The 24,092-nt window shown below is 60.1% G+C and overlaps 1 protein-coding gene across 7 annotated transcripts in view; it reads right to left on the reverse strand.

Annotated features, from left to right (window-relative positions):
* LOC121272302 (phospholipase D2-like) overlaps positions 1 to 24,092 on the reverse strand; it is a 137,538-nt gene that overhangs the window by 60,306 nt on the left and 53,140 nt on the right. For all 7 annotated transcript variants that reach the window (XR_005941869.1, XM_041178895.1, XM_041178893.1 and 4 more), the window contains 3 exons: positions 23,445 to 23,510; positions 19,522 to 19,580; positions 18,291 to 18,383 (listed from right to left, as the gene is read on the reverse strand). Coding sequence is in view for 6 of the 7 variants with exons in the window: in XM_041178895.1 (XP_041034829.1) it covers positions 18,291 to 18,383; positions 19,522 to 19,580; positions 23,445 to 23,510 (218 nt within the window). In the remaining variant the exon portion in view is untranslated. The remainder of the gene's footprint in view (positions 1 to 18,290; positions 18,384 to 19,521; positions 19,581 to 23,444; positions 23,511 to 24,092) is intronic.

Consider the following 24,092-nt stretch of genomic DNA (forward strand, 5'->3'; position numbering starts at 1 on the left):
GCTGGTATACGCTGCCCTCGCAGCCTGCGCTGGTATATGCTGCCCTCACAGCCAGCGCTGGTATACGCTGCCCTCACAGCCTGCGCTGGTATACGCTGCCCTCGCAGCCTGCGCTGGTATACGCTGCCCTCGCAGCCTGCGCTGGTATACGCTGCCCTCACAGCCTGCGCTGGTACGTGCTTTCCTCAGAGCCCACACTGGTACGCGCTTTCCAAGCAGCCTGTGCTGGTATACGCTGCCCTCACAGCATGCGCTGGTACGCGCTGCCCTCAGAGCCTGCGCTGGTACGCGCTTTCCTCACAGCCTGCGCTGGTATACGCTGCCCTCATAGCCTGCGCTGGTACGCGCTTTCCTCACAGCCTGCGCTGGTATACGCTGCCCTCACAGCCTGCGCTGGTACGCTGCCCTCACAGCCTGCACTGATAAACGCTGCCCTCACAGCCTTCACTGGTATACGCTGCCCTCGCAGCCTGCGCTGATATACGCTGCCCTCACAGCCTGCGCTGGTATACGCTGCCCTCACAGCCTGCGCTGGTATACGCTGCCCTCGCAGCCTGCGCTGGTATACGCTGCCCTCGCAGCCTGCGCTGGTATATGCTGCCCTCACAGCCTGCGCTGGTATACGCTGCCCTCACAGCCTGCACTGGTACGCGCTTTCCTCAGAGCCCTCACTGGTACGCGCTTTCCTCACAGCCTGCGCTGGTATATGCTGCCCTCACAGCCTGCGCTGGTATACGCTGCCCTCGCAGCCTGCGCTGGTATACGCTGCCCTCGCAGCCTGCGCTGGTATACGCTGCCCTCGCAGCCTGCGCTGGTACGTGCTTTCCTCAGAGCCCACACTGGTACGCGCTTTCCTCGCAGCCTGTGCTGGTATATGCTGCCCTCACAGCATGCGCTGGTACGCGCTGCCCTCAGAGCCTGCGCTGGTACGCGCTTTCCTCACAGCCTGCGCTGGTATACGCTGCCCTCATAGCCTGCGCTGGTACGCGCTTTCCTCACAGCCTGCGCTGGTATACGCTGCCCTCACAGCCTGCACTGGTACACGCTGCCCTCACAGCCTGCGCTGGTACGCGCTTTCCTCACAGCCTGCACTGGTATACGCTGCCCTCATAGCCTGCGCTGGTACGCGCTTTCCTCACAGCCTGCGCTGTTACACTGCCCTCACAGCCTGCGCTGGTACGCTGCCCTCACAGCCTGTGCTGGTACGCTGCCCTCACAGCCTGCACTGTTACGCTGCCCTCACAGCCTGCGCTGGTACGCTGCCCTCACAGCCTGCGCTGGTACGCGCTTTCCTCAGAGCTCGCGCTGGTACGCGCTTTCCTCAGAGCCCACGCTGGTACGCGCTTTCCTCAGAGCCCGCGCTGGTATGCGCTTTCCTCACAGCCTGCGCTGGTATACGCTGCCCTCACAGCCTGCGCTGGTACGCTGCCCTCGCAGCCTGCGCTGGTATACGCTGCCCTCACAGCCTGCGCTGGTATACGCTGCCCTCGCAGCCTGCGCTGGTATAAGCTGCCCTCACAGCCTGCGCTGGTATACGCTGCCCTCACAGCCTGCACTGGTACGCGCTTTCCTCACAGCCTGCGCTGGTATGCTGCCCTCACAGCCCGCGCTGGTACGCGCTTTCCTCAGAGGCCGCGCTGGTACGCGCTGCCCTCACAGCCTGCGCTGTTAAACTGCCCTCACAGCCTGCGCTGGTACGCTGCCCTCACAGCCTGTGCTGGTACGCTGCCCTCACAGCCTGCACTGTTACGCTGCCCTCACAGCCTGCGCTGGTACGCTGCCCTCACAGCCTGCGCTGGTACGCGCTTTCCTCAGAGCTCGCGCTGGTACGCGCTTTCCTCAGAGCCCACGCTGGTACGCGCTTTCCTCAGAGCCCGCGCTGGTATGCGCTTTCCTCACAGCCTGCGCTGGTATACGCTGCCCTCGCAGCCTGCGCTGGTATACGCTGCCCTCACAGCCTGCGCTGGTATATGCTGCCCTCGCAGCCTGCGCTGTTATACGCTGCCCTCGCAGCCTGCGCTGGTATATGCTGCCCTCACAGCCTGCGCTGGTATACGCTGCCCTCACAGCCTGCGCTGGTATACGCTGCCCTCGCAGCCTGCGCTGGTATACGCTGCCCTCGCAGCCTGCGCTGGTATACGCTGCCCTCACAGCCTGCGCTGGTACGTGCTTTCCTCAGAGCCCACACTGGTACGCGCTTTCCTCGCAGCCTGTGCTGGTATACGCTGCCCTCACAGCATGCGCTGGTACGCGCTGCCCTCAGAGCCTGCGCTGGTACGCGCTTTCCTCACAGCCTGCGCTGGTATACGCTGCCCTCATAGCCTGCGCTGGTACGCGCTTTCCTCACAGCCTGCGCTGGTATACGCTGCCCTCACAGCCTGCGCTGGTACGCTGCCCTCACAGCCTGCACTGGTATACGCTGCCCTCACAGCCTTCACTGGTATACGCTGCCCTCGCAGCCTGCGCTGATATACGCTTCCCTCACAGCCTGCGCTGGTATACGCTGCCCTCACAGCCTGCGCTGGTATACGCTGCCCTCGCAGCCTGCGCTGGTATACGCTGCCCTCGCAGCCTGCGCTGGTATATGCTGCCCTCACAGCCTGCGCTGGTATATGCTGCCCTCACAGCCTGCACTGGTACGCGCTTTCCTCAGAGCCCGCACTGGTACGCGCTTTCCTCACAGCCTGCACTGGTATACGCTGCCCTCGCAGCCTGCGCTGGTATACGCTGCCCTCACAGCCTGCGCTGGTATACGCTGCCCTCACAGCCTGCGCTGGTACGCGCTGCCCTCAGAGCCTGCGCTGGTACGCGCTTTCCTCACAGCCTGCGCTGGTATACGCTGCCCTCACAGCCTGCGCTGGTATACGCTGCCCTCGCAGCCTGCGCTGGTATACGCTGCCCTCACAGCCTGCGCTGGTATACGCTGCCCTCACAGCCTGCACTGGTACGCGCTTTCCTCACAGCCTGCGCTGGTATACGCTGCCCTCACAGCCTGCGCTGGTACGTGCTTTCCTCAGAGCCCACACTGGTACGCGCTTTCCAAGCAGCCTGTGCTGGTATACGCTGCCCTCACAGCATGCGCTGGTACGCGCTGCCCTCAGAGCCTGCGCTGGTACGCGCTTTCCTCAGAGCTCGCGCTGGTACGCGCTTTCCTCAGAGCCCACGCTGGTACGCGCTTTCCTCAGAGCCCGCGCTGGTATGCGCTTTCCTCACAGCCTGCGCTGGTATACGCTGCCCTCGCAGCCTGCGCTGGTATACGCTGCCCTCACAGCCTGCGCTGGTATATGCTGCCCTCGCAGCCTGCGCTGGTATACGCTGCCCTCGCAGCCTGCGCTGGTATATGCTGCCCTCACAGCCTGCGCTGGTATACGCTGCCCTCACAGCCTGCGCTGGTATACGCTGCCCTCGCAGCCTGCGCTGGTATACGCTGCCCTCGCAGCCTGCGCTGGTATACGCTGCCCTCACAGCCTTCGCTGGTACGTGCTTTCCTCAGAGCCCACACTGGTACGCGCTTTCCTCGCAGCCTGTGCTGGTATACGCTGCCCTCACAGCATGCGCTGGTACGCGCTGCCCTCAGAGCCTGCGCTGGTACGCGCTTTCCTCACAGCCTGCGCTGGTATACGCTGCCCTCATAGCCTGTGCTGGTACGCGCTTTCCTCACAGCCTGCGCTTCTATACGCTGCCCTCACAGCCTGCGCTGGTACGCTGCCCTCACAGCCTGCACTGGTATACGCTGCCCTCACAGCCTTCACTGGTATACGCTGCCCTCGCAGCCTGCGCTGATATACGCTTCCCTCACAGCCTGCGCTGGTATACGCTGCCCTCACAGCCTGCGCTGGTATACGCTGCCCTCGCAGCCTGCGCTGGTATACGCTGCCCTCGCAGCCTGCGCTGGTATATGCTGCCCTCACAGCCTGCGCTGGTATATGCTGCCCTCACAGCCTGCACTGGTACGCGCTTTCCTCAGAGCCCGCACTGGTACGCGCTTTCCTCACAGCCTGCACTGGTATACGCTGCCCTCGCAGCCTGCGCTGGTATACGCTGCCCTCACAGCCTGCGCTGGTATACGCTGCCCTCACAGCCTGCGCTGGTACGCGCTGCCCTCAGAGCCTGCGCTGGTACGCGCTTTCCTCACAGCCTGCGCTGGTATACGCTGCCCTCACAGCCTGCGCTGGTATACGCTGCCCTCGCAGCCTGCGCTGGTATACGCTGCCCTCACAGCCTGCGCTGGTATACGCTGCCCTCACAGCCTGCACTGGTACGCGCTTTCCTCACAGCCTGCGCTGGTATACGCTGCCCTCACAGCCTGCGCTGGTACGTGCTTTCCTCAGAGCCCACACTGGTACGCGCTTTCCAAGCAGCCTGTGCTGGTATACGCTGCCCTCACAGCATGCGCTGGTACGCGCTGCCCTCAGAGCCTGCGCTGGTACGCGCTTTCCTCACAGCCTGCGCTGGTATACGCTGCCCTCATAGCCTGCGCTGGTACGCGCTTTCCTCACAGCCTGCGCTGGTATACGCTGCCCTCACAGCCTGCGCTGGTACGCTGCCCTCACAGCCTGCACTGGTATACGCTGCCCTCACAGCTTTCACTGGTATACGCTGCCCTCGCAGCCTGCGCTGATATACGCTGCCCTCACAGCCTGCGCTGGTATACGCTGCCCTCACAGCCTGCGCTGGTATACGCTGCCCTCGCAGCCTGCGCTGGTATACGCTGCCCTCGCAGCCTGCGCGGGTATATGCTGCCCTCACAGCCTGCGCTGGTATACGCTGCCCTCACAGCCTGCACTGGTACGCGCTTTCCTCAGAGCCCTCACTGGTACGCGCTTTCCTCACAGCCTGCACTGGTATACGCTGCCCTCGCAGCCTGCGCTGGTATACGCTGCCCTCGCAGCCTGCGCTGGTATACGCTGCCCTCACAGCCTGCGCTGGTATACGCTGCCCTCGCAGCCTGCGCTGGTATACGCTGCCCTCGCAGCCTGCGCTGGTATATGCTGCCCTCACAGCCTGCGCTGGTATACGCTGCCCTCGCAGCCTGCGCTGGTATACGCTGCCCTCGCAGCCTGCGCTGGTATACGCTGCCCTCACAGCCTGCGCTGGTACGTGCTTTCCTCAGAGCCCACACTGGTACGCGCTTTCCTCGCAGCCTGTGCTGGTATATGCTGCCCTCACAGCATGCGCTGGTACGTGCTGCCCTCAGAGCCTGCGCTGGTACGCGCTTTCCTCACAGCCTGCGCTGGTATACGCTGCCCTCATAGCCTGCGCTGGTACGCGCTTTCCTCACAGCCTGCGCTGGTATACGCTGCCCTCACAGCCTGCACTGGTACACGCTGCCCTCACAGCCTGCGCTGGTACGCGCTTTCATCACAGCCTGCACTGGTATACGCTGCCCTCATAGCCTGCGCTGGTACGCGCTTTCCTCACAGCCTGCGCTGTTACACTGCCCTCACAGCCTGCGCTGGTACGCTGCCCTCACAGCCTGTGCTGGTACGCTGCCCTCACAGCCTGCACTGTTACGCTGCCCTCACAGCCTGCGCTGGTACGCTGCCCTCACAGCCTGCGCTGGTACGCGCTTTCCTCAGAGCTCGCGCTGGTACGCGCTTTCCTCAGAGCCCACGCTGGTACGCGCTTTCCTCAGAGCCCGCGCTGGTATGCGCTTTCCTCACAGCCTGCGCTGGTATACGCTGCCCTCGCAGCCTGCGCTGGTATACGCTGCCCTCACAGCCTGCGCTGGTATATGCTGCCCTCGCAGCCTGCGCTGGTATACGCTGCCCTCGCAGCCTGCGCTGGTATATGCTGCCCTCACAGCCTGCGCTGGTATACGCTGCCCTCACAGCCTGCGCTGGTATACGCTGCCCTCGCAGCCTGCGCTGGTATACGCTGCCCTCGCAGCCTGCGCTGGTATACGCTGCCCTCACAGCCTGCGCTGGTACGTGCTTTCCTCAGAGCCCACACTGGTACGCGCTTTCCTCGCAGCCTGTGCTGGTATACGCTGCCCTCACAGCATGCGCTGGTACGCGCTGCCCTCAGAGCCTGCGCTGGTACGCGCTTTCCTCACAGCCTGCGCTGGTATACGCTGCCCTTATAGCCTGCGCTGGTACGCGCTTTCCTCACAGCCTGCGCTGGTATACGCTGCCCTCACAGCCTGCACTGGTACACGCTGCCCTCACAGCCTGCACTGGTATACGCTGCCCTCACAGCCTTCACTGGTATACGCTGCCCTCGCAGCTTGCGCTGATATACACTGCCCTCACAGCCTGCGCTGGTATACGCTGCCCTCACAGCCTGCGCTGGTATACGCTGCCCTTGCAGCCTGCGCTGGTATACGCTGCCCTCACAGCCTGCGCTGGTATATGCTGCCCTCACAGCCGGCGCTGGTATATGCTGCCCTCACAGCCTGCACTGGTACGCGCTTTCCTCAGAGCCCGCACTGGTACGCGCTTTCCTCACAGCCTGCACTGGTATACGCTGCCCTCGCAGCCTGCGCTGGTATACGCTGCCCTCACAGCCTGCGCTGGTATACGCTGCCCTCACAGCCTGCGCTGGTATACGCTGCCCTCGCAGCCTGCGCTGGTATACGCTGCCCTCGCAGCCTGCGCTGGTATATGCTGCCCTCACAGCCTGCGCTGGTATATGCTGCCCTCACAGCCTGCACTGGTACGCGCTTTCCTCAGAGCCCGCACTGGTACGCGCTTTCCTCACAGCCTGCACTGGTATACGCTGCCCTCGCAGCCTGCGCTGGTGTACGCTGCCCTCGCAGCCTGCGCTGGTATACGCTGCCCTCGCAGACTGCGCTGGTATATGCTGCCCTCGCAGCCTGCGCTGGTATACGCTGCCCTCGCAGCCTGCGCTGGTATACGCTGCCCTCGCAGCCTGCGCTGGTATACGCTGCCCTCGCAGCCTGCGCTGGTATACGCTGCCCTCACAGCCTGCGCTGGTATACGCTGCCCTCACAGCCTGCACTGGTACGCGCTTTCCTCACAGCCTGCGCTGGTATGCTGCCCTCACAGCCCGCGCTGGTACGCGCTTTCCTCAGAGGCCGCGCTGGTACGCGCTGCCCTCACAGCCTGCGCTGTTACACTGCCCTCACAGCCTGCGCTGGTATACGCTGCACTCACAGCCCCCGCTGGTACGCTGCCCTCACAGCCTGCGCTGGTACGCTGCCCTCACAGCCTGCGCTGGTACGCGCTTTCCTCAGAGCTCGCGCTGGTACGCGCTTTCCTCAGAGCCCACGCTGGTACGCGCTTTCCTCAGAGCCCGCACTGGTATGCGCTTTCCTCACAGCCTGCGCTGGTATACGCTGCCCTCGCAGCCTGCGCTGGTATACGCTGCCCTCACAGCCTGCGCTGGTATATGCTGCCCTCGCAGCCTGCGCTGGTAAACGCTGCCCTCGCAGCCTGCGCTGGTATATGCTGCCCTCACAGCCTGCGCTGGTATACGCTGCCCTCACAGCCTGCGCTGGTATACGCTGCCCTCGCAGCCTGCGCTGGTATACGCTGCCCTCGCAGCCTGCGCTGGTATACGCTGCCCTCACAGCCTGCGCTGGTATACGCTGCCCTCGCAGCCTGCGCTGGTATACGCTGCCCTCGCAGCCTGCGCTGGTATACGCTGCCCTCGCAGCCTGCGCTGGTATACGCTGCCCTCGCAGCCTGCGCTGGTATACGCTGCCCTCACAGCCTGCGCTGGTACGTGCTTTCCTCAGAGCCCACACTGGTACGCGCTTTCCTCGCAGCCTGTGCTGGTATACGCTGCCCTCACAGCCTGCGCTGGTACATGCTTTCCTCAGAGCCCACACTGGTACGCGCTTTCCTCGCAGCCTGTGCTGGTATACGCTGCCCTCACAGCCTGCGCTGGTACGCGCTTTCCTCACAGCCTGCGCTGGTATATGCTGCCCTCACAGCCTGCGCTGGTACGCTGCCCTCACAGCCTGCACTGGTATACGCTGCCCTCGCAGCCTGCGCTGGTATACGCTGCCCTCACAGCCTGCGCTGGTACGTGCTTTCCTCAGAGCCCACACTGGTACGCGCTTTCCTCGCAGCCTGTGCTGGTATACGCTGCCCTCACAGCATGCGCTGGTACGCGCTGCCCTCAGAGCCTGCGCTGGTACGCGCTTTCCTCACAGCCTGCGCTGGTATACGCTGCCCTCATAGCCTGCGCTGGTACGCGCTTTCCTCACAGCCTGCGCTGGTATACGCTGCCCTCACAGCCTGCACTGGTACACGCTGCCCTCACATCCTGCGCTGGTACGCGCTTTCCTCACAGCCTGCACTGGTATACGCTGCCCTCATAGCCTGCGCTGGTACGCGCATTCCTCACAGCCTGCGCTGGTATACGCTGCCCTCACAGCCTGCGCTGGTACGCTGCCCTCGCAGCCTGCGCTGGTATACGCTGCCCTCACAGCCTGCGCTGGTATACGCTGCCCTCACAGCCTGCGCTGGTATACGCTGCCCTCGCAGCCTGCGCTGGTATACGCTGCCCTCACAGCCTGCGCTGGTATACGCTGCCCTCACAGCCTGCACTGGTACGCGCTTTCCTCACAGCCTGCGCTGGTATGCTGCCCTCACAGCCCGCGCTGGTACGCGCTTTCCTCAGAGGCCGCGCTGGTACGCGCTGCCCTCACAGCCTGCGCTGTTACACTGCCCTCACAGCCTGCGCTGGTATACGCTGCCCTCACAGCCCGCGCTGGTACGCTGCCCTCACAGCCTGTGCTGGTACGCTGCCCTCACAGCCTGCACTGTTACGCTGCCCTCACAGCCTGCGCTGGTACGCTGCCCTCACAGCCTGCGCTGGTACGCGCTTTCCTCAGAGCTCGCGCTGGTACGCGCTTTCCTCAGAGCCGACGCTGGTACGCGCTTTCCTCAGAGCCCGCGCTGGTATGCGCTTTACTCACAGCCTGCGTTGGTATACGCTGCCCTCGCAGCCTGCGCTGGTATACGCTGCCCTCGCAGCCTGCGCTGGTATATGCTGCCCTCACAGCCTGCGCTGGTATACGCTGCCCTCACAGCCTGCGCTGGTATACGCTGCCCTCGCAGCCTGCGCTGGTATACGCTGCCCTCGCAGCCTGCGCTGGTATACGCTGCCCTCACAGCCTGCGCTGGTACGTGCTTTCCTCAGAGCCCACACTGGTACGCGCTTTCCTCGCAGCCTGTGCTGGTATACGCTGCCCTCACAGCATGCGCTGGTACGCGCTGCCCTCAGAGCCTGCGCTGGTACGCGCTTTCCTCACAGCCTGCGCTGGTATACGCTGCCCTCATAGCCTGCGCTGGTACGCGCTTTCCTCACAGCCTGCGCTGGTATACGCTGCCCTCACAGCCTGCGCTGGTATGCTGCCCTCACAGCCTGCATTGGTATACGCTGCCCTCACAGCCTTCACTGGTATACGCTGCCCTCGCAGCCTGCGCTGATATACGCTGCCCTCACAGCCTGCGCTGGTATACGCTGCCCTCACAGCCTGCGCTGGTATACGCTGCCCTCACAGCCTGCACTGGTACGCGCTTTCCTCAGAGCCCGCACTGGTACGCGCTTTCCTCACAGCCTGCACTGGTATACGCTGCCCTCGCAGCCTGCGCTGGTATACGCTGCCCTCGCAGCCTGCGCTGGTATACGCTGCCCTCACAGCCTGCGCTGGTATACGCTGCCCTCACAGCCTGCGCTGGTATACGCTGCCCTCGCAGCCTGCGCTGGTATACGCTGCCCTCGCAGCCTGCGCTGGTATATGCTGCCCTCGCAGCCTGCGCTGGTATACGCTGCCCTCGCAGCCTGCGCTGGTATACGCTGCCCTCGCAGCCTGCGCTGGTATACGCTGCCCTCGCAGCCTGCGCTGGTATACGCTGCCCTCACAGCCTGCGCTGGTATGTGCTTTCCTCAGAGCCCACACTGGTACGCGCTTTCCTCGCAGCCTGTGCTGGTATACGCTGCCCTCACAGCATGCGCTGGTACGCGCTGCCCTCAGAGCCTGCGCTGGTACGCGCTTTCCTCACAGCCTGCGCTGGTATACGCTGCCCTCATAGCCTGCGCTGGTACGCGCTTTCCTCACAGCCTGCGCTGGTATACGCTGCCCTCACAGCCTGCGCTGGTACGCTGCCCTCGCAGCCTGCGCTGGTATACGCTGCCCTCACAGCCTGCGCTGGTACGTGCTTTCCTCAGAGCCCACACTGGTACGCGCTTTCCTCGCAGCCTGTGCTGGTATACGCTGCCCTCACAGCATGCGCTGGTACGCGCTGCCCTCAGAGCCTGCGCTGGTACGCGCTTTCCTCACAGCCTGCGCTGGTATACGCTGCCCTCATAGCCTGCGCTGGTACGCGCTTTCCTCACAGCCTGCGCTGGTATACGCTGCCCTCACAGCCTGCACTGGTACACGCTGCCCTCACATCCTGCGCTGGTACGCGCTTTCCTCACAGCCTGCACTGGTATACGCTGCCCTCATAGCCTGCGCTGGTACGCGCATTCCTCACAGCCTGCGCTGGTATACGCTGCCCTCACAGCCTGCGCTGGTACGCTGCCCTCGCAGCCTGCGCTGGTATACGCTGCCCTCACAGCCTGCGCTGGTATACGCTGCCCTCACAGCCTGCGCTGGTATACGCTGCCCTCGCAGCCTGCGCTGGTATACGCTGCCCTCACAGCCTGCGCTGGTATACGCTGCCCTCACAGCCTGCACTGGTACGCGCTTTCCTCACAGCCTGCGCTGGTATGCTGCCCTCACAGCCCGCGCTGGTACGCGCTTTCCTCAGAGGCCGCGCTGGTACGCGCTGCCCTCACAGCCTGCGCTGTTACACTGCCCTCACAGCCTGCGCTGGTATACGCTGCCCTCACAGCCCGCGCTGGTACGCTGCCCTCACAGCCTGTGCTGGTACGCTGCCCTCACAGCCTGCACTGTTACGCTGCCCTCACAGCCTGCGCTGGTACGCTGCCCTCACAGCCTGCGCTGGTACGCGCTTTCCTCAGAGCTCGCGCTGGTACGCGCTTTCCTCAGAGCCCGCGCTGGTATGCGCTTTACTCACAGCCTGCGCTGGTATACGCTGCCCTCGCAGCCTGCGCTGGTATACGCTGCCCTCACAGCCTGCGTTGGTATATGCTGCCCTCGCAGCCTGCGCTGGTATACGCTGCCCTCGCAGCCTGCGCTGGTATATGCTGCCCTCACAGCCTGCGCTGGTATACGCTGCCCTCACAGCCTGCGCTGGTATACGCTGCCCTCGCAGCCTGCGCTGGTATACGCTGCCCTCGCAGCCTGCGCTGGTATACGCTGCCCTCACAGCCTGCGCTGGTACGTGCTTTCCTCAGAGCCCACACTGGTACGCGCTTTCCTCGCAGCCTGTGCTGGTATACGCTGCCCTCACAGCATGCGCTGGTACGCGCTGCCCTCAGAGCCTGCGCTGGTACGCGCTTTCCTCACAGCCTGCGCTGGTATACGCTGCCCTCATAGCCTGCGCTGGTACGCGCTTTCCTCACAGCCTGCGCTGGTATACGCTGCCCTCACAGCCTGCGCTGGTATGCTGCCCTCACAGCCTGCATTGGTATACGCTGCCCTCACAGCCTTCACTGGTATACGCTGCCCTCGCAGCCTGCGCTGATATACGCTGCCCTCACAGCCTGCGCTGGTATACGCTGCCCTCACAGCCTGCGCTGGTATACGCTGCCCTCACAGCCTGCACTGGTACGCGCTTTCCTCAGAGCCCGCACTGGTACGCGCTTTCCTCACAGCCTGCACTGGTATACGCTGCCCTCGCAGCCTGCGCTGGTATACGCTGCCCTCGCAGCCTGCGCTGGTATACGCTGCCCTCACAGCCTGCACTGGTATACGCTGCCCTCGCAGCCTGCGCTGGTATACGCTGCCCTCGCAGCCTGCGCTGGTATATGCTGCCCTCACAGCCTGCGCTGGTATACGCTGCCCTCGCAGCCTGCGCTGGTATACGCTGCCCTCGCAGCCTGCGCTGGTATACGCTGCCCTCGCAGCCTGCGCTGGTATACGCTGCCCTCACAGCCTGCGCTGGTATGTGCTTTCCTCAGAGCCCACACTGGTACGCGCTTTCCTCGCAGCCTGTGCTGGTATACGCTGCCCTCACAGCATGCGCTGGTACGCGCTGCCCTCAGAGCCTGCGCTGGTACGCGCTTTCCTCACAGCCTGCGCTGGTATACGCTGCCCTCATAGCCTGCGCTGGTACGCGCTTTCCTCACAGCCTGCGCTGGTATACGCTGCCCTCACAGCCTGCACTGGTATACGCTGCCCTCACAGCCCGCGCTGGTATACGCTGCCCTCGCAGCCTGCGCTGGTATACGCTGCCCTCGCAGCCTGCGCTGGTATACGCTGCCCTCGCAGCCTGCGCTGGTATACGCTGCCCTCGCAGCCTGCGCTGGTATACGCTGCCCTCACAGCCTGCGCTGGTATACGCTGCCCTCGCAGCCTGCGCTGGTATACGCTGCCCTCGCAGCCTGCGCTGGTATACGCTGCCCTCGCAGCCTGCGCTGGTATATGCTGCCCTCACAGCCTGCGCTGGTATACGCTGCCCTCACAGCCTGCGCTGGTATACGCTGCCCTCGCAGCCTGCGCTGGTATACGCTGCCCTCGCAGCCTGCGCTGGTATACGCTGCCCTCACAGCCTGCGCTGGTACGTGCTTTCCTCAGAGCCCACACTGGTACGCGCTTTCCAAGCAGCCTGTGCTGGTATACGCTGCTCTCACAGCATGCGCTGGTACGCGCTGCCCTCAGAGCCTGCGCTGGTACGCGCTTTCCTCACAGCCTGCGCTGGTATACGCTGCCCTCATAGCCTGCGCTGGTACGCGCTTTCCTCACAGCCTGCGCTGGTATACGCTGCCCTCACAGCCTGCGCTGGTATGCTGCCCTCACAGCCTGCATTGGTATACGCTGCCCTCACAGCCTTCACTGGTATACGCTGCCCTCGCAGCCTGCGCTGATATACGCTGCCCTCACAGCCTGCGCTGGTATACGCTGCCCTCACAGCCTGCGCTGGTATACGCTGCCCTCACAGCCTGCACTGGTACGCGCTTTCCTCAGAGCCCGCACTGGTACGCGCTTTCCTCACAGCCTGCACTGGTATACGCTGCCCTCGCAGCCTGCGCTGGTATACGCTGCCCTCGCAGCCTGCGCTGGTATACGCTGCCCTCACAGCCTGCGCTGGTATACGCTGCCCTCGCAGCCTGCGCTGGTATACGCTGCCCTCGCAGCCTGCGCTGGTATATGCTGCCCTCACAGCCTGCGCTGGTATACGCTGCCCTCGCAGCCTGCGCTGGTATACGCTGCCCTCGCAGCCTGCGCTGGTATACGCTGCCCTCGCAGCCTGCGCTGGTATACGCTGCCCTCACAGCCTGCGCTGGTATGTGCTTTCCTCAGAGCCCACACTGGTACGCGCTTTCCTCGCAGCCTGTGCTGGTATACGCTGCCCTCACAGCATGCGCTGGTACGCGCTGCCCTCAGAGCCTGCGCTGGTATGCGCTTTCCTCACAGCCTGCGCTGGTATACGCTGCCCTCATAGCCTGCGCTGGTACGCGCTTTCCTCACAGCCTGCGCTGGTATACGCTGCCCTCACAGCCTGCGCTGGTACGCTGCCCTCACAGCCTGCACTGGTATACGCTGCCCTCACAGCCCGCGCTGGTATACGCTGCCCTCGCAGCCTGCGCTGGTATACGCTGCCCTCGCAGCCTGCGCTGGTATACGCTGCCCTCCCAGCCTGCGCTGGTATACGCTGCCCTCGCAGCCTGCGCTGGTATATGCTGCCCTCACAGCCTGCGCTGGTATACGCTGCCCTCACAGCCTGCGCTGGTATACGCTGCCCTCGCAGCCTGCGCTGGTATACGCTGCCCTCGCAGCCTGCGCTGGTATACGCTGCCCTCACAGCCTGCGCTGGTACGTGCTTTCCTCAGAGCCCACACTGGTACGCGCTTTCCTCGCAGCCTGTGCTGGTATACGCTGCCCTCACAGCATGCGCTGGTATGCGCTGCCCTCAGAGCCTGCGCTGGTACGCGCTTTCCTCACAGCCTGCGCTGGTATACGCTGCCCTCATAGCCTGCGCTGGTACGCGCTTTCCTCACAGCCTGCGCTGGTATACGCTGCCCTCACAGCCTGCACTGGTACACGCTGCCCTCACAGCCTGCGCTGGTACGCGCTTTCCTCAAAGCCTGCACTGGTATACGCTGCCCTCATAGCCTGCGCTGGTACGCGCTTTCCTCACAGCCTGCGCTGGTATACGCTGCCCTCACAGCCTGCGCTGGTACGCTGCCCTCGCAGCCTGCGCTGGTATACGCTGCCCTCACAGCCTGCGCTGGTATACGCTGCCCTCACAGCCTGCGCTGGTATACGCTGCCCTCGCAGCCTGCGCTGGTATACGCTGCCCTCACAGCCTGCGCCGGTATACGCTGCCCTCACAGCCTGCACTGGTACGCGCTTTCCTCACAGCCTGCGCTGGTATGCTGCACTCACAGCCCGCGCTGGTACGCGCTTTCCTCAGAGGCCGCGCTGGTACGCGCTGCCCTCACAGCCTGCGCTGGTACGCTGCCTTCACAGCCTGTGCTGGTACGCTGCCCTCACAGCCTGCACTGTTACGCTGCCCTCACAGCCTGCGCTGGTACGCTGCCCTCACAGCCTGTGCTGGTACGCGCTTTCCTCAGAGCTCGCGCTGGTACGCGCCTTCCTCAGAGCCCACGCTGGTACGCGCTTTCCTCAGAGCCCGCGCTGGTATGCGCTTTACTCACAGCCTGCGCTGGTATACGCTGCCCTCGCAGCCTGCGCTGGTATACGCTGCCCTCACAGCCTGCGCTGGTATATGCTGCCCTCACAGCCTGCGCTGGTATACGCTGCCCTCGCAGCCTGCGCTGGTATATGCTGCCCTCATAGCCTGCGCTGGTATACGCTGCCCTCACAGCCTGCGCTGGTATACGCTGCCCTCGCAGCCTGCGCTGGTATACGCTGCCCTCGCAGCCTGCGCTGGTATACGCTGCCCTCACAGCCTGCGCTGGTACGTGCTTTCCTCAGAGCCCACACTGGTATGCGCTTTCCTCGCAGCCTGTGCTGGTATACGCTGCCCTCACAGCATGCGCTGGTACGCGCTGCCCTCAGAGCCTGCGCTGGTACGCGCTTTCCTCACAGCCTGCGCTGGTATACGCTGCCCTCATAGCCTGCGCTGGTACGCGCTTTCCTCACAGTCTGCGCTGGTATACGCTGCCCTCACAGCCTGCGCTGGTATGCTGCCCTCACAGCCTGCACTGGTATACGCTGCCCTCACAGCCTTCACTGGTATACGCTGCCCTCGCAGCCTGCGCTGATATACGCTGCCCTCACAGCCTGCGCTGGTATACGCTGCCCTCACAGCCTGCGCTGGTATACGCTGCCCTCGCAGCCTGCGCTGGTATACGCTGCCCTCACAGCCTGCGCTGGTATATGCTGCCCTCACAGCCTGCGCTGGTATACGCTGCCCTCACAGCCTGCACTGGTACGCGCTTTCCTCAGAGCCCGCACTGGTACGCGCTTTCCTCACAGCCTGCACTGGTATACGCTGCCCTCGCAGCCTGCGTTGGTATACGCTGCCCTCGCAGCCTGCGCTGGTATACGCTGCCCTCACAGCCTGCGCTGGTATACGCTGCCCTCACAGCCTGCGCTGGTATACGCTGCCCTCGCAGCCTGCGCTGGTATATGCTGCCCTCACAGCCTGCGCTGGTATACGCTGCCCTCACAGCCTGCGCTGGTATATGCTGCCCTCACAGCCTGCGCTGGTATACGCTGCCCTCACAGCCTGCACTGGTACGCGCTTTCCTCAGAGCCCGCACTGGTACGCGCTTTCCTCACAGCCTGCACTGGTATACGCTGCCCTCGCAGCCTGCGTTGGTATACGCTGCCCTCGCAGCCTGCGCTGGTATACGCTGCCCTCACAGCCTGCGCTGGTATACGCTGCCCTCGCAGCCTGCGCTGGTATACGCTGCCCTCGCAGCCTGCGCTGGTATATGCTGCCCTCACAGCCTGCGCTGGTATACGCTGCCCTCGCAGCCTGCGCTGGTATACGCTGCCCTCGCAGCCTGCGCTGGTATACGCTGCCCTCGCAGCCTGCGCTGGTATACGCTGCCCTCACAGCCTGCGCTGGTACGTGCTTTCCTCAGAGCCCACACTGGTACGCGCTTTCCTCGCAGCCTGTGCTGGTATACGCTGCCCTCACAGCATGCGCTGGTACGCGCTGCCCTCAGAGCCTGCGCTGGTACGCGCTTTCCTCACAGCCTGCGCTGGTATACGCTGCCCTCATAGCCTGCGCTGGTACGCGCTTTCCTCACAGCCTGCGCTGGTATACGCTGCCCTCACAGCCTGCGCTGGTACGCTGCCCTCACAGCCTGCACTGGTATACGCTGCCCTCACAGCCCGCGCTGGTATACGCTGCCCTCGCAGCCTGCGCTGATATACGCTGCCCTCACAGCCTGCGCTGGTATACGCTGCCCTCACAGCCTGCGCTGGTATACGCTGCCCTCGCAGCCTGCGCTGGTATACGCTGCCCTCGCAGCCTGCGCTGGTATATGCTGCCCTCACAGCCTGCGCTGGTATACGCTGCCCTCACAGCCTGCGCTGGTATGCGCTTTCCTCACAGCCTGCGCTGGTATACGCTGCCCTCACAGCCTGCGCTGGCATGCGCTGCCCTCACAGCCTGCGCTGGTATACGCTGCCCTCACAGCCTGCACTGGTATGCTGCCCTCACAGCCCACGCTGGTACGCACTTTCCTCAGAGCCCGCGCTGGTATGCGCTGCCCTCGCAGCCTGCGCTGTTACGCTGCCCTCACAGCCTGCGCTGTTACGCTGCCCTCACAGCCCACGCTGGTATACGCTGCCCTCACAGCCCGCGCTGGTACGCTGCCCTCACAGCCTGCACTGTTACGCTGCCCTCACAGCCTGTGCTGGTACGCTGCCCTCACAGCCTACGCTAGTACGCTGCCCTCACAGCCTGCGCTGCTACGCTGCCCTCACAGCCTGCACTGTTACGCTGCCCTCACAGCCTGCGCTGTTACGCTGCCCTCACAGCCTGCGCTGGTATACGCTGCCCTCACAGCCTGCACTGGTACGCGCTTTCCTCAGAGCCCGCGCTGGTACGCGCTTTCCTCAGAGCCCACACTGGTACGCGCTTTCCTCACAGCCTGCGCTGGTATACGCTGCCCTCGCAGCCTGCGCTGGTACGCTGCCCTCACAGCCTGTGCTGGTATACGCTGCCCTCACAGCCTGCGCTGGTATACGCTGCCCTCACAGCCTGCGCTGGTATGCGCTGCCCTCACAGCCTGCGCTGGTATGCGCTGCCCTCACAGCCTGCGCTGGTATACGCTGCCCTCACAGCCTGCGCTGGTACGCCGCCCTCACAGCCTGCGCTGGTACGCGCTTTCCTCAGAGCCCGCGCTGGTACACGCTGCCCTCGCAGCCTGCGCTGTTACGCTGCCCTCACAGCCTGCGCTGTTACGCTGCCCTCACAGCCTGCGCTGTTACGCTGCCCTCACAGCCCGTGCTGGTACGCTGCCCTCGCAGCCCGCGCTGGTACGTGCTGCCCTCACAGCCCGCGCTGGTACGTGCTGCCCTCACAGCCCGCGCTGGTACGCTGCCCTCGCAGCCCGCGCTGGTATGTGCTGCCCTCACAGCCCGCGCTGGTACGCTGCCCTCGCAGCCCGCGCTGGTACGCTGCCCTTGCAGCCCGCGCTGGTACGCGCTGCCCTCACAGCCTGCGCTGGTACGCTGCCCTCGCAGCCTGCGCTGTTACGCTGCCCTCGCAGCCCGCGTTGTTACGCTGCCCTCACAGCCCGCGCTGGTACGCTGCCCTTGCAGCCCGCGCTGGTACGCGCTGCCCTCACAGCCTGCGCTGGTACAGTACATACAGCAGGGAAGAGGGATGGATTCACCTGCGGCTGGCCCTATACAATCTGTGTGTGTCTCAGTATCTGCTCCTGTGCACAAAAAATAGTGAGATACTGGTCATTGATTATGAAGAAGTGTTGGAGAGGGAAGCTAACTAGACGGATGGTGAAGGGAACGAACAGGGTGTTCACGGTCCAGTGGGATTGACGGTGAAGGATTATCCAATCAGTTAACAAATGCAGGGTATTCACTGTCCAATGGGCTATGGGAATGAGTACCCTGTGAGGACGGACAGATCAGGCGGGTGTGAGGGAGGGGCCGAGGTAATTGGAGGGGGTGGGGGGGGAAGTCGGGTGAAAATCTCCACCGAGACTCTCTCCTGCAGAACACCAGTTAAAGGGCCGGTGCGTACAAATGAATTGGATGGTTTCTCATGAACTTCGTATCGTGGGATCCAAATGCCACTCACCTCTTTGACCATCGGTAGCAGACTTTATGCCGCCCACAGCAATTTAAGCCGGGAATCCTGTGTCCTCCGGAACGCTTCACAATCATCCCCTCCCTGTGAAACAGAGCATTGCAATTCAATCCAGGTCAGCTGCTCCTCGGTCCCTGTTGCTCGTGAGCTACCATCCTTCTTGTATGCCAACATATTTTTTCTCCCCATTCACCAGTTTGCAACACAATACCACCATTGCGCACCCAGATCATGTTGCTTTGCAACGTCTTGCACATCAGTAACCACCCTCTGCAGTAACAGGAGCCCTTGTCCCTCTGTTAACATTGTAACCTCCACATCCTGAAATGGATGACAGGCTGATGTGACTAGGATACAGGTGCAGGCCATGGGATTGATACAGCAGCCTTGGGGTAGCCCAAAGTGCTTTACATCCAAGGAAATACCTTTGGAAGTGTCATCACTGTTGTAGGAAACTCAGTGGCCAATTTGCGCACAGCAAGCTCCCTAAAAAAGAAACTTGATAATGAGCAATCATGTTTTAGTGATGTTGGTTGAGGGATAAATATTGATTCGAGGACACTGGGGAGAACTCCTCTGCTCTCCCTTAACCATGGGGTCACTTAGAGAGCAAGGGGGTTGCCCTTTTAACATCTCATCCCAAAGACTGACGTTGCAGCACTCCCTCGGGACTGCACCGGGAATTTCGGCCTAGACTACGTGCTCAAGTCTCTGGGGTGGGACTATGAACCCACAACCTTCTGGCTCAGAGGTGAGACTGCTACCCACTGAGCCACAGGTACCTGGAGGTTGTGACCAGTTCGACGCGGTTGCAGTCGGCCATTTTGATTTGTCCCCACTGTCGCTGACGCCTTTGAGAGATTCCAAAGGAGCTGGTCAGAAAAAAAAGGGCGCCCACAGGTTCGACACAGGCCCTCCCACTACTAAATTGCGCGCCTGTTAAAGGCTTGAGTGAAAACGGGGGCAACGGTTCCCGATTTCTTGCCTCGTCTCCTGCTGGTGGGAGTGAGCTACAGTTTAAGGCCTAAGGCCTAAGGCCTACAAGCACGCCTCCTACAGTCGACCCGAAAAACTTTCCCTTCTCAAGACGGGTGTTGGAAAACAGGATTTTGTCGAAGAAACAAATACAAAAGGGGGGAGGGGGGTGGGGGGGCAAAACTATTGCCAACCTGTCTGATTCTTAACAAGTCATTCGACTGACTAAACAATTTAAATCACTTACAGGCCTTTTGGACCCAGCTCATGAATGAAGGACAGTTCGCTTATATCCAGGAAAGTCACCTGAAATTAAGAAACGACCCGGTTAACCACAAGCAGCCCAATCTCAGCTCAAGTTTCAAATCAGCATTGTCTTTGACTCTGAGAGGGAGTTGGCTACCGTCAGTTCTGCTCCTGACCGTTTGTTCAAAGGGCATCTAAAAGATGTAACCAATATAATCCTGAATTATATAATGAATGTGAACTATCTTAAAAATTGATTCCCTCTGAAATGTTGAGGGAAGAAACTGCCCCCAGATGTTTACCATCATTAAAAAGAAAGCCCGCATTTACATAGCTCCTATCATGGCTTCAGAATGCTTCGAAGCACTTTACAGACATTGAAGAGCTTTGGAAGTGTCATCACTATTGCTAATGTGGGAAAGGCAGCAGCCAATTTGTGCACAGTAAGCTCCCGCAATTAGCAGCGTGATAATGACCAGATCATCTGTATTTAAGTGCTGTTGATTGAGGGATAAACATTGCCAGGACACCTCTGAGAACTGCCTGCACTGTTCCCCTTCGAAATAGTGAGCATGGGATCTTTTACATCCATTAGAGCAGCCTGAAAGACAGCACCTCCGACAACGCAGCACTCCACGAGTACTGCACCGGGAGGGTTGGGAGGGTTGGCCTTGATTTGTTTTTTGCTCCGGAGTAGGACTTGAATTCAGAAACTTGTGATTGAGAGCGAGAGTCCTACACGCTGAGCAACAAGGCAAGGAGTGAGGTGGAGAGGTGGAGGGGTTTAGGGAGGGAATTCCAAAGCTTAGGGCCCCCAGGCAGCTGAAGGCACGGCCACCAATGGTGGAGCGATGGGAATCGGAGAGGGGGGGGGATGCTCAAGAGGCCGAAATTGGAGGAATGCGGGAATCTCGGAGGGATGTGGGGGCTGGAGGGAATTACAGAGAGAGGGAGGGGAGAGGCCGTGGGAGGGGTTTGAAAACAAGCATCAGAATTTTAAAATCAAGGCATTGCTTGACATTGGTCAGGGAGCACAGGGGGTGATAGGGGAATGGGACTCGGTGTGAGTTGGGACACGGGCAGCAGAGTTTTGGATGACCTCAAGTTTACGGAGGGTAGAATGTGGGAGCCAGGAATGCGTTGGAATTGTCGCGTCTTGAGGTAACGGAGGCAGGAATGAGGGTTTTAGCAGCAGATGAGCGCTAGGGTGGAGGGCGGTGGGTAGGAAGTTCATCGTTTCCGGTATCTACAGTTGCTGCTGTGCACAGACAGCATATGGGTGTAAGGAATCGGAGCAGGTCTGGTCCAAATCTGCTCCACCATTCTACAAGATCATAGCTGACCTTCAACCTCAACTCCACTTTTATAGTCATTATGGTGAAAAAGGAGGCCATTCAGCCCATCGATCCCATACTAGCCCCTCTGTACGCCATTCCAGTCAGTCTCATTCTTCCAGCTCTATCCCTGTATCCCCGCAAGTTTATTTCCCTCAAGTGCCCATCCAATTTCCTTTTGAAATCATTCATCGTCTCCGCTTCCACCTCCCTCGTGGGCAGCGAGTTCCAGGTCATCGCCGCTCGCTGTGTAAACATGTTCTCCCTCACCTCCCCCCCAGTGCCCGAAACCTTAAATCTGTGTCTCCGAGTTCTTGCACCATCAGCCAATGGGAACAGCTTTCCTTTGTCTACCTTATCTAACCCTGTCATCATCTCGTACACCTCCAAAAATCTCCCCTCAACCTCCTTTCCTCCAAGGAGAACAACCCCAGCTTCCCCAACCCTAACCTTGGAGTTAAAATCCCTCATCCCCTGACCCATTCTGGTTAAATCTCCTCTGCACCCTCTCAAGGACCCTCACATTCACCCTATCCCTCAATTCAAGTACATAAATTAATTTCTAGACTTAAGATTTGAGAAAGCCAAATTATTTGGCTTTTTTAAGATGAAATACATTCTGAGTGACGAGGGTTTTGCCAGAAATGTTGCATTTTTTTAAAAACTTAAATTGAGTAGAATTGGGGGGGACTATGGGGTAAATTCACCATTATTTAAACATTTATTTTGTACCATTTCACTTTCTCTGTTCTTACCAGAAACACAAGGGAGCTGGGGCATGAGAAAAACAATCAATTAGTCCTCCAGTCCCTTTCCTTCCACCGACCAGAATTTACAGAACTTACAGCCCAGAAACAGGCCATTCGGCCCATCAGCTCCACACGAGCCTCCTCCTACTCCCTCTTCATCTCACCCTATCAGCATATCCTTCCATTCCATTCTCCCTCACGTGCTTATCCCCCTTTAAGGGGTCTCCCATTTAAGATGGTGATGAGGAAGAAATTCTCCTCCAAGGGTTGTCGGTGCTTGGAATTCCCTGCCCCAGAGAGCAGTGGAGACTCTGGAGAATATATTCAAGGCTGAGTTAGACAGATTTTTGATTGACAAGGGAGCCGAGGGTTATGGGGGCCAGACTGGAAGGTGGAGTTAAGGTCACAATCTGATCAGCCTCGCTCTCGTCGAATGGCAGAGCAGGCTTGAGGGGCCGATTGGCCTCTTCCTGCTCCTACTTCATATCTTTTTTGTATATTTGCTGTTTGCCTCAATGTCTTTTAGCCCTGGAATCATCACCTGTTGACACTATCTGTCCACCATTCCCATTTTGTGGTCACACATTTAGATAAATCTGTGAAAGACAGAGCAACATATGCACATGGACTAAAACGCAGGACAATCTCACAAAGGAGATGATTTTCAATCTGTCGGATCTCCCAGTGCTCAGGTCATTCCAGCTTGGGCCTCTCAGCCTAGGAATACAGGGTAAACAGTAACGGAGGGAAAACAGCCAAGCAGAGAGAATCGGGCAGGAGCTTGTTGGAACTGTGCAATCTCACGACATGTGGTTCTTAAACTTTTTTCCTCGAAAAATCTTTTGCATCTCCCTTGCTGGGTGAGCTGGTTGGGACATGGAGAAGTCAAACAGGGCATCCCATCAACCAATGGGATTTAGGGATTCAGAAATGAACTGAGAGGGTGAAAAAGAGTGTGGGGGTGGGTGGGAAATAGTGGGGGCAGGGCAAGAAGGGGAGGGGAGGGGAGGGTGTTAATGGGATCCAAGTCAGTCGGTGAAGCCAAAACTAAGACACATAGCTTTTCTTTATTGAGAGAGCTTATTGACTTGTTCAGTCTTATAGCTCTCCTCCCACTCAACCCAATGTCCCAGCTATCCCCTACTTACGTATGCTCAAGGACAATTAATATGAGAGAGAGAGAGAGAAAGAGAGTGTGTGTGTGTGTGTCTGTGTGAGAGAGAGAGTGAGTGAGTGAGCGTAAGACAGCTGAGTGGAGAAAGGGAGCTAAGTGGAGAGAGGGAAGGGCAGCGAGGAGGTGAGACAAAGCCAAATCCAGTTTGAAGGAGGAAGTAAAGAGCAGGGAAAAATAAGAAAGAAATAAGAGTGTCAGAATAAGAGAAAAAAAAGTACGATTTGAAACTTTTAAATCTCTGTGAAGAATTTACTCCCTGAAGGCCTCCACTGTTTAACCAGTCCCCTTTCTTGGTGAGACAGACACATTAAAAATGTCATGTTGGTAAAATGGTGCTTAGACTTCTAATGAGGGCTTCTAACATTCCATAGCAGCTTTATAGGGCAATTATTGTGCAAAATCAGTCAGATCTCAAAGATAATGGGCAGACTGAGGGCGAGGTGCCAGTTGTGTGAGTCAAATGTTGGAATTTGACCAGTGAGTTCTGGAGAGATTCACAGCTCACGATTCCTCATTAACAAAGGCACATCGCTATTGCCCCAGCAGCATCCAGTCCTTTTCAGAGGCTAATACAGACAGGAGAAGGAGGAGGAACTCAGAAGGATAAAGTTACCCACAAAGATTGTAGGACAGACATCAGGAGAAGAACTCAGAGGATTGATGTTACCATTCCGTGATAGTTTCTGTAGAAGGATTTCTCGAGCAGTTTGTTCAGATAGTCTTCCAGGCGTTTCTGAAGATTTAAGTAGAAACAGCTCAGGATAGTACGCGAGATCATATTGGCCCCTTCACACCATTTGCTCCTTTTCTGTTTAGATATTTTCATACCAGCTCTCCCACTCTGTTAACAAAGAAGCCTCCTCTCATTCTCTCCTCTTCATTCCCAAAGAGGCTAACAGAAAGACGAATGACCATGAGTGTCGCCAGAGAGAGAGAGCGACACGCTCCTGAATCTTTTCATCTTGCACTCATTCAGACAGATTGGAGGAAGATTTGCAGTGGAGTTCCCCAGGTGTCAGTGTTGGTGCCCTTGCTCTTCCTGATATATATTAATGACCTAGACTGTGGTGTGCAGGGCATGATTTCAAAATTTGCAGATCATACGAAGATTGGAAATGTTGTCAACTGTGATGGGGATAGTTTTGAACTTCAAAAGGACATAGACATGCTAGTGGATTGGGCAGACAAGTGGCAGATGAAGTTCACTGCAGAGAAGTGTGAGGTGATTCATTTTGGCAGGAAAGATATGGGGAGACAGTGTAAAATAAAGGGAGAGCCTCTAAAGGAACAGAAGGACCTCGGTGTAGACATATAT

This window comes from Carcharodon carcharias, chromosome 33 (genome assembly GCF_017639515.1).
Source record: "Carcharodon carcharias isolate sCarCar2 chromosome 33, sCarCar2.pri, whole genome shotgun sequence".
NCBI lineage: Eukaryota > Metazoa > Chordata > Chondrichthyes > Lamniformes > Lamnidae > Carcharodon > Carcharodon carcharias.